The sequence below is a fragment of the Cebidichthys violaceus genome, unplaced genomic scaffold (genome assembly GCF_023349555.1).
Source record: "Cebidichthys violaceus isolate CVI_PGR_0920_01 unplaced genomic scaffold, fCebVio1.0.p SCAF_26, whole genome shotgun sequence".
NCBI lineage: Eukaryota > Metazoa > Chordata > Actinopteri > Perciformes > Stichaeidae > Cebidichthys > Cebidichthys violaceus.
Window position 1 is genome coordinate 68,931 of NW_027176439.1, and position 15,334 is coordinate 84,264.

The 15,334-nt window shown below is 38.4% G+C and overlaps 3 protein-coding genes across 3 annotated transcripts in view; 2 read left to right on the plus strand and 1 right to left on the minus strand.

Moving 5' to 3' along the window:
- Positions 1 to 8: 8 nt before the first annotated feature.
- si:ch211-51h9.7 (uncharacterized protein LOC558400 homolog) lies at positions 9 to 1,366 on the plus strand. Its single transcript, XM_068720785.1, has 2 exons — positions 9 to 703; positions 1,121 to 1,366. The coding sequence occupies exons 1-2, from the start codon at positions 274 to 276 to the stop codon at positions 1,273 to 1,275; spliced, it is 585 nt and encodes a 194-aa protein (XP_068576886.1). The 5' UTR covers positions 9 to 273; the 3' UTR covers positions 1,276 to 1,366.
- Positions 1,367 to 1,374: 8 nt separating this feature from the next.
- Positions 1,375 to 5,524, minus strand: seta (SET nuclear proto-oncogene a). The gene is made up of 8 exons (XM_068720783.1): positions 5,247 to 5,524; positions 3,858 to 3,915; positions 3,469 to 3,611; positions 3,239 to 3,342; positions 2,970 to 3,083; positions 2,658 to 2,828; positions 2,387 to 2,518; positions 1,375 to 2,297 (listed from the first exon to the last, which is right to left on the minus strand). The coding sequence occupies exons 1-8, from the start codon at positions 5,317 to 5,319 to the stop codon at positions 2,274 to 2,276; spliced, it is 819 nt and encodes a 272-aa protein (XP_068576884.1). The 5' UTR covers positions 5,320 to 5,524; the 3' UTR covers positions 1,375 to 2,273.
- Positions 5,525 to 7,703: 2,179 nt separating this feature from the next.
- Positions 7,704 to 15,334, plus strand: part of LOC137879855 (serine/threonine-protein kinase N2-like) — a 30,481-nt gene continuing 22,850 nt past the window's right edge. The window contains exons 1-6 of the mRNA XM_068720786.1: positions 7,704 to 8,035; positions 8,266 to 8,440; positions 10,372 to 10,523; positions 11,410 to 11,608; positions 12,807 to 12,932; positions 14,693 to 14,802. Coding sequence (XP_068576887.1) covers positions 8,272 to 8,440; positions 10,372 to 10,523; positions 11,410 to 11,608; positions 12,807 to 12,932; positions 14,693 to 14,802 — 756 coding nt within the window. The 5' untranslated portion in view covers positions 7,704 to 8,035; positions 8,266 to 8,271. The remainder of the gene's footprint in view (positions 8,036 to 8,265; positions 8,441 to 10,371; positions 10,524 to 11,409; positions 11,609 to 12,806; positions 12,933 to 14,692; positions 14,803 to 15,334) is intronic.

A 15,334-nucleotide genomic window follows, 5' to 3' on the forward strand; every position in this document is an offset into this window, starting at 1 on the left:
GGCGCTTACTTCCGGCCGTTAGTTAGCAGCAAGCTAACGCAATTATTTTTAAGCTAGACACTTCTTACGTTCACTAATCACAATACAGTATAACAATGGCCACTACGCTTTAGTGCTTCTTGATCCGTTGAGTGATGAATCTGGTGTACTTTTGATTGGCATGTTAATACTGAAGCGACACCCATCGATGCTAGCTCACTTCAGCTAAAAACAACTAGCTAGGAGTTTAAGCTAAGCTAGTTTGTGATTCCATGTGCGTGAGGGGCAACAATCATGCACAAGCGGAGCCTGCGGCTGCTGGTAAAGCAGCTGGGGAGGTTAATAATGCAGTCTATTTCGTTCGCACTGCTGTTTCATCCCGCAGCATACCGGCCCGGTGAGGCGTGTGCAGCTGTGGCGGAGGGGGGCACCAGCAGCGCCGCTACCCTGCTACTGTGCAGGGCGTGCGGCCACGAGCTGGCGGTCGGGACGGATATCCACTTCGTGCCGAGCCGGTTGGCGCTCTCCAGCCGCAACGACACGTCGATCGGGGGCCGAAGGATTAACGTCCAGCTTTTCGAGAACCCACACGGACACCAGTTTGAAGTGATAACGTTCAGAAAGGCGGATGTGACCCAGCACTGGCCTGCAAATAAACACTTCTCCTGGTTCCCAGGGTTCTCGTGGACGGCGGCCACCTGTCCACGGTGTAGAACTCATTTAGGTGCGTACAAACCCACGATCGTGCCACAACACATTTTCTGTTAATGGAAGTTTACAGTCTCCATACTGTGAGCTGAGACAGACTTCACTTAAAACACCAATAAATAAAAACAAAATTAGACGTTTATGCCCATTTTGTTCACTTTTTACAAAGCATATGGTAATGTAGGGTAGTGATCCAATTGTATTTGTGAAATACTGAATACAATTTGATGTATACATACGTGGCAATGTGTATTTGCAATATTCAAATACAAATCTTGTATCTCAAATAAAAAGTTATGCAGACTATGGTTCTCAAAATACATTTGCTTGATTCCCACTGCTGAATTAATTTTATTTCTATAATATGGTGCCTATAAACGTAAGTCACCTTTGTGTTTCTAATAACTGATTATTTTCTATCGCCAACATCCAGGTTGGGCCTTCCAGCCGACTGACTGGCCAGACACAATCACAGAAAAGAGATTTGAGGAGTCGGAGCACACCTTCCTGGCTTTAATCACCCAGCGTCTACTAAGAGAAGACTTTGCTTCCAGCCTGCTTGTGACTCCAAAATCCTTCAAGAGCTGATGGGACTTTTGATTGTACGATTAACCCAGGTGCCTTTCCTCCTACCTAAATCTAAAATTTTGTAAATAAATTTCTATGCACCCACTCCGAAGACTCCCACACGTGTAAACACAGTAAGTTTTATTATTGTAACAAAGAAAGTTTTACACCTCAAATTTTAAAACAGTTTCTTTCCCACCCACCCAAATGAAAGGTGATTAAAAATGCAACTTCTATGAGACAACAGGTCTTATTTTATTTTACCCATGAAGCAGTAGGGGGCCAAAATTTACAAGCTTGTTTTTTTTTTCCATTTTGTTCTTTATTAAAAATGTCATTTCAAATCTCATGGATATCTGTAAAACAATACAATGAAAAAAAAAAAAAGTCCCATAGAAATGGTGTCAAAATAACCACTCTCCCCAAATAACCAACATACTCCTGCCCCTCCCCCCTCCCCCAAAACATTACAAGTCAAAAGGAATGAGCTGGTACTCGTTAACCACATAGAGGGAAAAAAAATAAAAAATAAACAAGTTTCTTTCAAGGGATCAACATCCCAACTGAAAAAAAATAAGGAAATTAAACGGGGGATAAAGAAATTGAGGTTAACTAGCGCTGGGTCACTACACCATGGCTTTAATTCATTTTACCACAACCTTTAACTGGAGGAATTCTGTGTGAATCTTCTTCAAACTCTACTCAGGACGCCGTGCTGATTCTATTTTTATTTTATTTAATAATAATAATTATTATTATTATTATTATTATTGAGATGACTTTGGGGATGGTACTCACAATTCAGGGCAAAGTGCCATTGGCCTTAGATGAGTCTAAAGAAGAACATAACATGGCACCAACGAGGTGAAGAGGCTTCAGAATGGAAAATGAAGCACACGCAGATTTATATATATAAAAAAAAGTAAAAAAAAAAAAAGTTAAAACCTTTGCTCCCGAACACGAGTGGAAAAACCAAACGGGGAATAGAAGGTTTAGGGTCTGAGTAGATGATATTATTTCTAGTCGTCTTCTCCCTCGTCATCCTGAAAGAACAAGACATCAGAAAGTCAGTGACCGGTTGAAGACAAGCTCCTCTTAAAGAGACATCCGTATACCACCACCATCACTTTACCTCTCCGTCTTCTCCATCATCTTCTTCATCCTCCTCTCCATCTTCATCACCCTCCTCGTCTATGTCCTCCAGACCCTCCTCGTCCTCGTCATCGTCTTCACCCTCACCCTCTTCGTCATCCATATCAGGAACCTGGAGATAAAAGAGTCGCTTTTTAGCACTTTTATTCCACACGTAAAAAAAGTCTCAAACACATGAAACATGCAGCTTAAAAGGATGTTTTCTTATTGTGTGACGTGGCAGCCAAGGATACATTTAACTTTAAACATACCAGGTAGTACTGCAGGGGGTTTGGCCAGATGTCATCCTTGATGACCTCTCCGAGCTCGTCGGCGCCGGCGTCGGCGTGATCAGTGAACCAAGTGAAGAAGCTCTCTGGCTCTTCATGTTGCCTCTTCCTTCCTGCTTTGTTCTGTGTCTGGCTAGAGCGCTTAGTCAGGTCCTACAAACAGAGAAAAATAAGATGTCTGCACTGTACAACACTTTTAATTATGCAAGATGATCATAAGAATGCCATCTAACTGGTTACAGGTAAGAAGAGAAGCTTTTGAGTTTAACTACCCATCTAGTTTACTACACATACCTTTCCTGATTTCCATTTGATTTCTGTCGACTTTGAAGACGGGTCTCCGCTCTCGTTCAAATGGAACTCTTTGGAAAGTAGTTTGTTTTCAAAGTACGGATTTTCATCGAAATACTAGAAGACAAAAAAAAAAGACAGAAGAGTAAGAACACAAAAACACTTGGCACCTGTGTGTGTGTGTGTGTGTGTGTGTGTGTGTGTGTGTGTGTGTGTGTGTGTGTGTGTGTGTGTGTGTGTGTGTGTGTGTGTGTGTGTGTGTCTTTACTTACAAAATCTATTCTGTAGCCTGACTTGATGTCTTCAAACTCGGTCACCTCCACTCGGCTCAGGTAATGAAGTGCTTCTTCATCTTCCTCTCCCAGTAGAGCAGATACTGTGAGGGGAAATAATATACAGACCACACTTTGACTTTAGTCACTGTCCAAATTACTCTTTTGTCAGTGTGGAGAAAGGAAAAAAGAAGATGATGACAATAAAAAGCTGGTGTTGAGTTGCTCACCTTGTGGATGGTTGACAAACGTGGTGACCCAGAAGTTGGGGATTTTGGCGATCAGTTCTGACCTCTTCTGAAAGAATGGCTGACGGAGTTTGTTGTATTTCTGTTCTACTTTGAGGATCTCCTCACTGGCTTGCTCATTCAACCTATAAAAGTGAGAAAGAATATCACAAATCAAATTAAAAAACAGTTACAACTTCAAGTATATTTAATCTGGCACAGGGGAATTTAACAGTACACCAAGAGGGTGCAGATTTTCATGGCAAACAGATTTAAGCATCTGAATTCACTAGTTAGTTCCTCTTCATTTTAAATGTGCAGTAATCATCAATTTTGAGTTTTCTGACAGACAGAAAATCAGCACTACAGCCACAAATAATTTGACTTTGTACCTGTCAATTTCATTTTGAACTTCATCGATGTGTTCAATAGCTTCTTGCTGCTCTTTCTCTGTGGAAAAAAAAGAAAGAGATGCATTACAAAATTTGCAAAACGTATGACTTAGTCAGGATTGGTGTAAGAAAAAGAAAAAGATGTTATTATCAATACAAACTTTGCTTAAACTTGTGCACGCATGCAAAATGAAGCATTTAAAAAATATATATAAAATCAAGTTAATTTTCCATCAATTTGAGTTGCTTTTGTGCCCGGAATTAAGTTTAAAGCACTTCCTAACACTACTAAAGGTCCACGTGAGAGATGTTTTGCCAATCCCAATATTATTTTTGGGTGTTTACATATCGTTTAGTTAGTTAATTTAATATTATAGTATTTCACTGTATATGTTGTTTATTTGTTTTACATTTCAATTTATTACTGGTATTTTATTGTATATATTGTGCATTTCTATACTCTTTTTACTCCGCTTTACCTGACTTTATAAATGACTGCTGTAGCGAACAAATTTCCCCTTGCGAGATTAATAAAGTATCTATCTATCTATCTTTCTAAATTAATCCTGCGTTCGTTTGCGATATATTACGGCACACGTGCCAGGTATACAGGGCTTAATACGAGCGGCCAATGGCTGCAGCTCTCGCGGCTCAAGACTTCTCAGTTTCCTGCCGGCTGCTACCGACGAGGCCGCGTGGTTTAAATGTGGGACAGAGAGAGAGACACTGAGCTATAGGACAATCCAATACCCCCATTAACTGTCAAACTGTTGCTCGTATGGTGTAGTCCTGCTACCGTTTGTCTAAATATAATAATGGCCTAGCTTTTCTGATTGAAGGGCCAGTGGATTTAAATGCATTTGGACCACCAGTAACAAAACATTAACGTCGTCAAGCTAGCGTTAGGTAACACTACAACAACAACATTAGCTAGCTGGCTAACTACTAATGCCCGCAAGAAATGGCCAAAATTGCCAGATTATCAAACACCATAATATAAATGCTTAATATGTAGGTCGATCAAATGTACTTTTACAACGATGCGCAGAACAATGATCCTCCAGCATTGCACACGGCCACTAAGTCAGTAGCCAACGACACAACTGAGCCACGCTTGATGATGCTAAGCTAACATGGCCTCTCAGCACCGGTCTGAACTGAAACAACAGCAGGCATGCTAATAAATGCGTTAGCTTGGTGAGCTAACTAGCTAGCTGTTATCAGAAATGTGAACACGAGCGCGACCACCGTTGCAACCAACGGTCGACCACAAAAGAAGGTCCCTGAGGCAAAAAAAATCTAAGCAATAACATACAACAACGCAAATGAAATGTTAGAAGAAGAAAGTAAAGAAAATGGCGGTTGAATAGAGGAGGCCGCCATTCTTACCGGAGGTTTCGTCCGCTCCGTCATGGTTCGAGTTCAGCTCCTTTTTACTCACTTTTGCCGCCGAGGCCGACATGTTTTTCGTAACTTACAAGACGCCTGAGAAAGAAAATAGCTCGTAGCTTTTTAAATCTGGTTTCTCCCTGAAAACCAAGGAGAAATTTTCGGGCGCAAAGTTCACAAGCGCGTGCAGAAAAAGCCCAACAACGTGCTTGCTTTCCAACACAATGTAGCGTGTGCGTGATGAGCGAGGAAGTCACACCAACCGCCGCTCACGCGCTCCTTTTCATTATGAACGCGCCTCGCCGAACGGAGGGAAGCGCGAGCTCCGCCTCTCAAAATAGGTCTCACTACTCAGCCTTAATTTGACCGATTTACTCCTCTTTCTCCTCTTTAAAAATTACACCACATATAAACTACACCTCGAAATGAGCACGTATATTTTATCTAATGTTTTTTAATTAATTGCCGCACAAAAATTACATTTATTTAAGACGTCGTCAGTTGGACCGACTCGCACTTGCGCAGTTAAAAAAAAAAGAACCGCTGAATGTCAGACAGGAGGAACCTCATTCTGGTGGGCAGTGCACACGAGTCCGGGTTTAATTGTTTCTTTTAGTGAAAAATTAAACGCAAAAAAAACACATTTTAAAGTCCAGTAGTTTGCATATTAATACACTGTGCAATACTACAATTATTATGTCTGTATATATAATATTTTAGTTATTGTGTTTTATTTTTACTTATTTAATATTCTTTACTGTTTTTTTTACTTATTATATATTTAATATTCTTTACTGTTTTATTATTATTATTACTGTTTTATTGCTATTATTTCTTTTATATTTAATATTCTTTATTGTTTTATTATTATTAATTATTACTGTTTTATTGCTATTTTATATTTAATATTCTTTATTGTTCATTGTTATTATTATTGCTGTTTTATTATATTTACATATTTATAATACTTGTTTTGATCTTGTTTTTTACTATGTCTCTTGTTTGCACTATCCACTATATATATATATATATATATATATATATATACTGTATATACTCCACTATGCTGCTGTAATCCTGTAAATTTCCCCACTGCGGGACTACTAAAGGATTATCTTATTTTATCTTATCATATTACTTCATTGTGTCTATGTGTAAATTATAGCTTTACATCTGAACTGTACCAGCAGGTATACAATTTTGAGGTACTTGTACTTCACTTTATTTTCATTTTAAGCCACTTCATACTTCATACTCCACTACATGCCAGAGATAATTACTGTACTTTTACTCCACTCTATTATCTGAAAGCTTCACTTTGGATATTTAGATTATTATTAAAACAAAATATTAACCGACTACTGCAGGTTTGATTCGTCAGTTAAATGTGAAAAATGTTAAAAACAAATGTAACAAAAATATAACTTTAGAGATAAGATCAAACTGGTGTGCAGCATTTGTAGTTTAAATAAACAAAATACACATAATAAAGATAAAGATGATTCAAAACGTGCAAATAACAAATGAACACAATGCAAAAGAAATGTAAATCTACTAAATTATCATGTGTTATTAAAGATTAAGCTAAGACAAATCTTGTGCCAGAGTTTCATCAAATATTAATAGAAGAATAGCAAAAAAACAATAGAATAAAAAATATAAACATGAACAACAGAATAACTATTATTAAGTGTGAAATAAATAATATTCACACCAGTGCAAAATGGAACACAATGGAACAGTAAGGTAAATAAATAAAGTAATAAATAATCAACTACATTAAAAAAAAGTTAAATACAACAACTGATTAGGGAATTTGCATAATGAGTACTTTTGTATATTTTGATGCTAATATTTCTACTTTTACTGAAGTAAGATTTTGAATGCAGAACTTTTACTGTTTTTTTTAGAGTATGGTATAGAATAAAAGATCTGAGTACTTCTTCCACTTCCACTGGTGTCCTTTCATGTTTACATGGTAACTTGTCTTTCAAATCAATCTGAGCCCAAACAATGTCAATCATCATTTGTAACGGCAACACACAGCTGAGAACATGCAATTAACAGACAGTATAGTGCACATGCAGGGCTTGTAAACATCCACGATGCTGGTCTAAATATCTAGGATCATTTGATTATTAACCCCCCCCTCTGAACACTGCATGCAGGCTGCTCTCTTCCTCGTCCCGAAGAGAGCAGCAGCAGCTCTGTGTTATTCTTTTTTGGTCGGCGACGGCACAGAAAACATGTGGTCACGCAGCGGCCAATGCAGAGCCCAGAGCGGGCAGACCAGCTCTGTCAGAGAAAAGGAACTCCCCCTCTCCTGCAGAAAGAAACCCTCTCTAAAAGAGACAGAGAGAGGATGAGAGAGAGAGAGAGAGAGAGAGAGAGAGAGAGAGAGAGAGAGAGAGGAGAGGGAGGGAGGGGGGGTTCGGTTACAGAGGAGGACGAGGATGCAGTGGGATGGGGATGCTGCAGAGGAGGCTGCACGGAGGCATAAAAACAAACAGGAGGACAGCCTGTGTGGTCCAGGTCTCAAGATGTAGGAGCTGCATCATCAGAGAGAGAGAGAGAGAGAGAGAGAGAGAGAGAGAGAGAGAGAGAGAGAGAGAGAGAGAGAGACAATCAGAGTGTGTGTGAACGCACCATAACATCTCTTGTGTTTCAAGGATATAGTGAAGGTGGGGAGGTGCAACCCTGAGAAGTCCTCCCTCCTCCTCCTCCACCTCCAGGGAGGATGAGAAAGTAGTCCCTCTATTCAGCAAAAGGAGCGAGAGCGTCACCCCGAGGTTAGTGAAGTGCAAAGTCATCCCTAATCTGATGCATCTCTTCTTTGCTCACTTGTTTTGTTTCTGTCCAGTATGGGAATGACTCCGTTCATGTTGCTCCACTTGTTATGATAAATCATGCCCCCCCCCCTCTCTCTCTCTTCCTGTCCCGGCTGACTTGTCAAAGTGTGGTGATGAAGTGGAGGGCTTGTTGTTGTCTCTCTCTCTCTTGATGTGATGTCGTTATCCAGGATCAGATGTTGTCTACAGCTCAGCAGATGCTGCAGGATAGCCGCTCCAAGATCGAGCTGATCCGACTGCAGATTATCAAAGTCACCCAGGCTGGCAGCGGTAGCAGCAGCAGCGGCGGCGGTGGAAGCGTTGGCAAGGATGGAGGCGGAAACCCTGACAGCACCACTCATGGAGGTCAGAGTTCACGGGATATGATCCCCTTTACAGGATGATGCACTGGATATTTTAATTAATCACACAATTTGTTGTCTTTATGTAAAATGAGGGATATTTCCTCCTTCTTCTTGGATGCTCTTCAGTGGCATTAAATCATCTCTTGATCGATCTATAATCATGCATATGTACATAATCTGTCTGTCAGCAGTAGCAACATAATCAACACGACTGTGACACAACTCATGGATTTTTGTTTACAGTCAGACTTTCTAAATGTAGAAGAGGAAACCAGAGATTAAGAAATAATAAAAAAAAACTAAACAGACAACAAAGTATTGTGATAATACAACTGTAATGCATTTTTAAGGCTGAAAACCAGATATTTTCCTCCAAAGCTCAACTCTATCATTGAACTAAATATAATCAGGGTTCAGACTGGAAATTGAAGTATTGATAACCTATTCTATCATTCCCTGCAGTTAATATATGTTGTACTATTTTATTTCTTTTAAAAAATTATAATTTAGTGTCAAAAAATGATTGTCTTTCTTCGGTTTCAAGGGGTCAAAACTAACAAAGACTTTTGTTTTTGGTGGTCAGAAGGTGAAAAGAGGTGAGAAGTGCTTGGTAAAGTTAAAAGAGGTTATTGGTGTGAATACTTTGTGAAATTGTAGCTGCAACACCCTCCAAATAACAGCTTCTTAAACTTTTTTCTCTGATGGAGCTCAAAAATATCAAATATCGACAATCTTTATCTTACTTTTTCTGCTGATTTAATCCACGTATGTTGTTAGCTTTCCTTTCTTCGACAATGCTTTTGGTTGTCATGTGGTAACAAGCTGCACAACATGTATTATTTTAGTTTCAGTTATGTCTCGTTTTAGAAGCATTTCCACAGAAATGAAAGGTCAAGTTCAGAGACGCTGAGCAGAATGTTCTGATATCAAAGACCACTCTTGCAGCAGCAGTGGAGACCGGAGAGTAAACGTGACATGTAATTCTGAAGTAACACTTGGAAAAGTAAAAGAGGACATGAAATAGGAGACGAGTAAAGTCTGTCTCTCCCTGACCCCAGACCTCGTTCTCTCTCATTGATTCTTTATGATGTTGTGATCTGTGGGGGAATTGAAGTCTACTACACCAGGCGGTTTGATTCACAGAGTCAGTTAAATGTGAACATTTTTAAAAACAAACGTAACAAAAATAAAACTTTAGAGATAAGATCAAACTGTATTCATCCCGAGGGGAAGTTGTTGTGCAGCATTTGCAGCACAGTGCAAAATAAACAAAATACACATAATACATATGATCAATGCAAAAGAAATGTAAACAATTAACGTTGAAGATTCACAATTCTCATCTTCTTTATGGAGGAAAAGCAGCACATTTCTAATCAAAATAGATATTACATTTCTGCTGTTTTTAGCAGCACTAGTAAAATGCTTCACGCCCTACAGGCATAAGCAGGAATTATTTTAAAAAATTAGGTACAGAATTAGTTATTTATTTATTTGAATAAAAAGAAACAATGTCAACATGTTTACAGTTCAGAAAATTATAATTGTTGCAGATTTCCACCACTTAAAAGTAAAAGTAATGATGAAAAATGGATAAAATGTTTAAAACAAGACATTCAGAAGTCAATATCACCAAAGCAGCAAAAGAAATATACTTTTTTATCTAACTGCTTGTCTATCAACTTCAAAGGATATTCTCCCAAGTCATTTCTCTTTATCCTTTATGCCTTTTAAAGCTTCCAAACATTTCAGATAAGTGTCAGCTAAATGCCAGGAACATAAAAAACTGTCATGTGAAGACCTTTGCCTGGAGCACAGTGACATTTTAGAGGGAAAAAAGGGGTCTCACTTCAGCGTTATAAATATTGAATGCAGAAATGAAAAAAGGACGCGTCGCTCATCCCACTAAAAATACTCTTCTCTTCCTCTCAGCAATCTCTCTGGTCGACGTCAGTGCTGTGGATGCTCGTCTGGCAGAGCTGCAGCACTACATGCAGAGGGAGACGGATTCGTTGTCGCTGGCCAAAGATGTGGTGAAGCAGCTGGAGGGAATCTCATCGCTGGACCAGAAGGCACTGGCTGAGGTCTGAGTCTCAATCTGTCTTATCTTATAGCTCGAGTCCAGGGACTAATACAGGCTGGTGTGCAAAAGATATGCTAAGTATAGTGTTATTTTATAAGACTTTCTATACCCACATAACTTTTAGCTACAGAGAAAGATGTCTACTGAGAACATTAAGGTTCCCCTGATAATCAGTTTCAGATTCAGTATTTTAAACCTTGTTCATGTTCCTGTAAAAACATTTCCTCTTAACTTATTGTCATGATGGAGAATCATCTGGAACAGCCTTTAGATCATTAAAACAGCTTCAGGACATGACATGATAATACATTAAGAACCTTTAAGGACCACACTGGTGTCTTTTACAAGTTCTTTCCTCTTACAAATTCTGTATGTTTAACGGTTGATCTTTTTCCAGAGCATCCTGTCTTCTATTGGTTTCCATTCATTTTCCTTCATGCATAAGAATCAATTTGCAGAACTCCAAATCAACTTATTTGGGTTGTGTAATCAAGTCTGCATCATGTTTTAAGTATCTGATTTAGTTTAGACTGATTTAAATTATTATTCTGTAAATTTGACAAAAATAAATCCAGACGTTAACTGTATTATAGATCAAACAACACAAGCAAAGTTTCAAGAGTTTGTTATTGGACTTTTAACCAGTAATATAGATGATTGAAAATGTAAAATATGGAATGAAAATAAAGTTTTGGATTGTGTTTAGTTTCCAGTCACAAGGACACTGATTAGCTAAAATGTAATGATTAATAAAAGCACAAAATAAAAGCCAAAATCAATCCAAATTAAAGTTTGAAGTCTGGAAAACATGTTTGAGTTGGAAGTGGAGCATCAGTTCCTGTATCCCAAAATGTTCACAACAACACAATGTTTTATCCTCCCTTCAGGCTCAGTCCCGGGTGCAGGAGTCTTCCCAGAAGCTGGATCTTCTGCGGCTGTCTCTGGAGAAATGCACGACCAAAAAGGAGGAGCCAGAAGAGGAGGTGGACCCCTCAGAGGGACCCCCGTCTCCACGAGACGCCGGACCTGGATGTCCCCTGTCCACCTCGCCGTCCATCTTCTCTATCCGACCCGCCTCCTTGACGGGTACGTTGCAAGTTATGCTGTTTACTGACCAAAAATTAGCAAATTTAAAATGTTTTTATGTGTGTATATAGATGATTAATCATCAGGCATTTAAATAGTTTGTATGAGTAAGAGGGTCACACATAAAACTACCACTTTACTTTGAATAAAGTCATGTTTCTTTGTACGTTATGATTCCTGCAGAGCACCACTTTACCTTTAAAATGTAAAAAAAAGATGGTTAAAACCACCTTTCTGTTTTAAGAAAATCATTTGAAGTTGAATTTTGGGTATTTTCTCATTCAAATCCGCAGCCGCTCTCAGTAGATTCATGGTTTACCAGACGCTGACCTCTGGCTGTGGGTAATCAGATGTAATCTGCTGGTTATGGGACGGTTCAGTTGTAAAGCCAGTTTGCCTTTGATGATGTAACAAGGAGACAAATCCATGGAGTTGCTCTGTTGGCAGCAAATAATGAGAACGAGTCTCAGAACCCTCGCCTCCATAGCTGTTAGCGCTGCAGTGAGATGGAGAAAATTAGGACGCGAGAGCTCCAGACAAAACTGATTAGAGGCTTTTTAGGCCAAGAGATTTATTCAGGCAGACAAATGAAGGGTTTTATTTTGAAAACCGCTGTGTTCACTTTGGTCAACTGCCTTTAGCTGAGATTCATTACGAACTTGGGCAGATTATGAGACAGTGGTCCTCTGGGCACAGACATGCAAAGGGCCCCACCACTACTTTAGCCTCTTTGTGTTGTAACACATCATTATGTCTCTTTGTAGTTGTTTTGTGTCTCTTTGTGGTCATTTTGTGTCTCTTTGTAGTATTTAAAAAAAATCTGTGGTTGTTTGCCTCTTTTTTAGTTGTTTTGCATCATTATGAGTCTCTTTGTAGTTGCTTTGTGTCTCTTTGTAGTTGCTTTGTGTAACTTTGTAGCTGTTTTGTGTCTCTTTGTAGTTGCTTTGTGTCTCTTTGTAGTTGCTTTGTGTAACTTTGTAGCTGTTTTGTGTCTCTGTAGTCATTCTGAGGCTCCTTGTAGTTGATTTGTGTTTCTTTATTGTCCTTTCTTGTCTCTTTGTAGCCATTTTGTGTCTCTTTGTAGTTGTTTTATGTGTGTGGTCATTTTGAGTCTTTTCCAGGTTGGTATGTTTGTTTTGAAGGATAAGGCCAGGGGGGCATCAGAGAGTTTGGGCAATGTTCTTTATTATTGTTTCAGGCAAACTTGAAGTCCGACTTCTTGGATGTGAAGATTTACTGAAACCTCGGACAAACCCGGAGCAGGAAAACCACCTGAGTCCCACTGAGGACAGTTCAGGAGCTCATAGGACGGACGGACACTCTGGTAAGTGGACAAGTTGTATTTTAGTTTCAGCATTTAGTTTAGTTTCTACATTTTACTTCAGCTGTTTTTCCTACTAAAGATACAGTAGGATGAAATGTTACTGATCAATAGAATTCTTGCCATTATAAAAACTAACAATAATAATACAGTAACAGTAAAAAAAAAGAAAGAAAGAATAAGGTAGTGCTTTAACTTCAGGGCTGTTTAGTGTCTGAATAATTGATTAGAAGGTTCAAGAAAGATTGGATTAATTATAGATACAATAGAAACGTTTTTTCAACATGCAAAAATGTGAATTTATTTTCTATTAATAAATTAATAATTAATAAATATTCCATCAATTGTTTTCTTTTAACTAGTGTTATGTTACATTGTATTTTTCCCTGAAAACTTCCTTGAAAATGATTAGAACAAAAATATATAGAAATATATATTTTAAAAGTTGGTAAAATAATAAATCACTAAAATGCAAACAGTTGGCATACAGGATACACATTTATATGTGATTATGAGTGTGAGTTAATTAAAAGCATGTTTAGGTGAATGTTTTTGACCTTGTGAACAGAAGTTATGTTAACTCAAGGTCCATTAAATACCAGCTGCTTCCAGAGCTTTCAATCCTTTCTTATGGTCTTCATCTATGAATGGAACTTGCTCAGTTGCATGACGTTATTTTGTTGTGTTGCTCATTAAAAGCTTTTTTTTTTCTTATACTGAAACATGTGTGTCGTTAAGTATGAAATCTTCGTATAAAGGTTAATCTAATATCAGCATTTCATTACATTATATCTTCTGCCAACAACGTTGGAAGTCATCTCAAAAAGCCCTTTTCTAAATGGCATGACATTTACTTTCTAATGTCATAAAGTCTAAAGACAAAAACATTTGTAACTTGGTTTAAGTGAGCAGCTTTGGAAGTAGGAGCCTTTATTTATACTGACAAATGAAAGGTTTTATTTTGAAACGAAACGTTCACTTTGGTCACCTGCCTTTAGCACCTAAAGAGTTGGTGGAGACCAAACCATATCTAACAGTAAAGTGAATATTTGCCTTACATTCATCAGGTGGATCGATGGGATGATAATGTTGCCCTGTGTCTGCTGGATGTGGAAGTTGTGTTGGTTGGACATACAATGACTATGAAAAGGGGCAAAGCAGACACAAAGAGATTCAAAATGACTACAAAGAGACACAAAATGACTATAAAGCAACCACAGAGACTCAAAATGACTACAAAGAGAAACAAAATTACTAAATAACAACTACGAAGAGACAAAAGATGACTACAAGAAGAAACAAAAAGACAAAGCAACTACAAAGACTCAAAATGTCTTCAAAGAGACACAAAACAGGTTACCTTATTGGATGATTACATGTCAGACTCCTGAGTCTTTTTGCTTGTTGTGAAGTTTTTCTGGTCCAAAGTGGCCAAAAAACAACAATGAATGCATCTTTAAGTTAATTCAAATGAACTGTCCACATTGCCACACCACTTTGCATCTTTGAACATACTCAGATATTTTATTGCATTTAGTTTTATATCTTTATATTTCACAGTTAAAATGAACTTCCTGAGTGTTATTGTGATGCGTTATAGTAACTCAACAAGTGCATCATTACTTTTAACTTGTTCTGTTGATAGTTATCATCAGATTTTTGCCTAGAAACACTTCCTGTAAACAGAGCACGGAGAGATCGAATGGGCCGGATCAGGCTCGAGCTTGTTGTGAATTTTCTGGTTATCTCTTCTGGTCCATCAGCGGAGGTCAGCGCGGTGCTTCGGCTGGACAGCAGAGCGGTCGGCCGGACGCGTTGGTCCACCGTCAGCAGGCTGACCTGGGATCAGACGTTCTGCATCCAGCTGGAGCGAGTGAGTCCAGTCACTGACATGCAGTCAGAAAAATAAATAAATAAAGACTCAACTCAAAATGGTTTGAAATAGATTTAAATTATTAAATGAAAAAAAAACAGCAAATCATCACATTTCTGTCATTTCTGCACAGAAAACTCATTTTTTGTCAAATGAATAAAAACTGTCAAATAATAGTACAATATTTCCCCCTGAGATGTAAATGGAGTACAAAAGAAAAGTAGTAAAGTACCTTGAGGTAGGGTACTTTAGTTAATTCACTTAGTTACATTCGATGAGGACATTATAATTAAACCACGTAAAACGTGACAGCTTATTCCAAAAAACTAAATTTTACCTTGTAAGCTAATTAACACTTATTTTTAATCATAACCAGTTTGATGAAGTGTCTGAGAAACTCAAACGATCGCTCCACCACAAATTTCCCATCACGTAAACCTTCTTTACCGTCGACCAGCTTCAGTATCATTCGAGTCATTTTTCATGTTAATTCTGAACCACACCACCAAGCCACCATCAGCCGTCCTTCTGG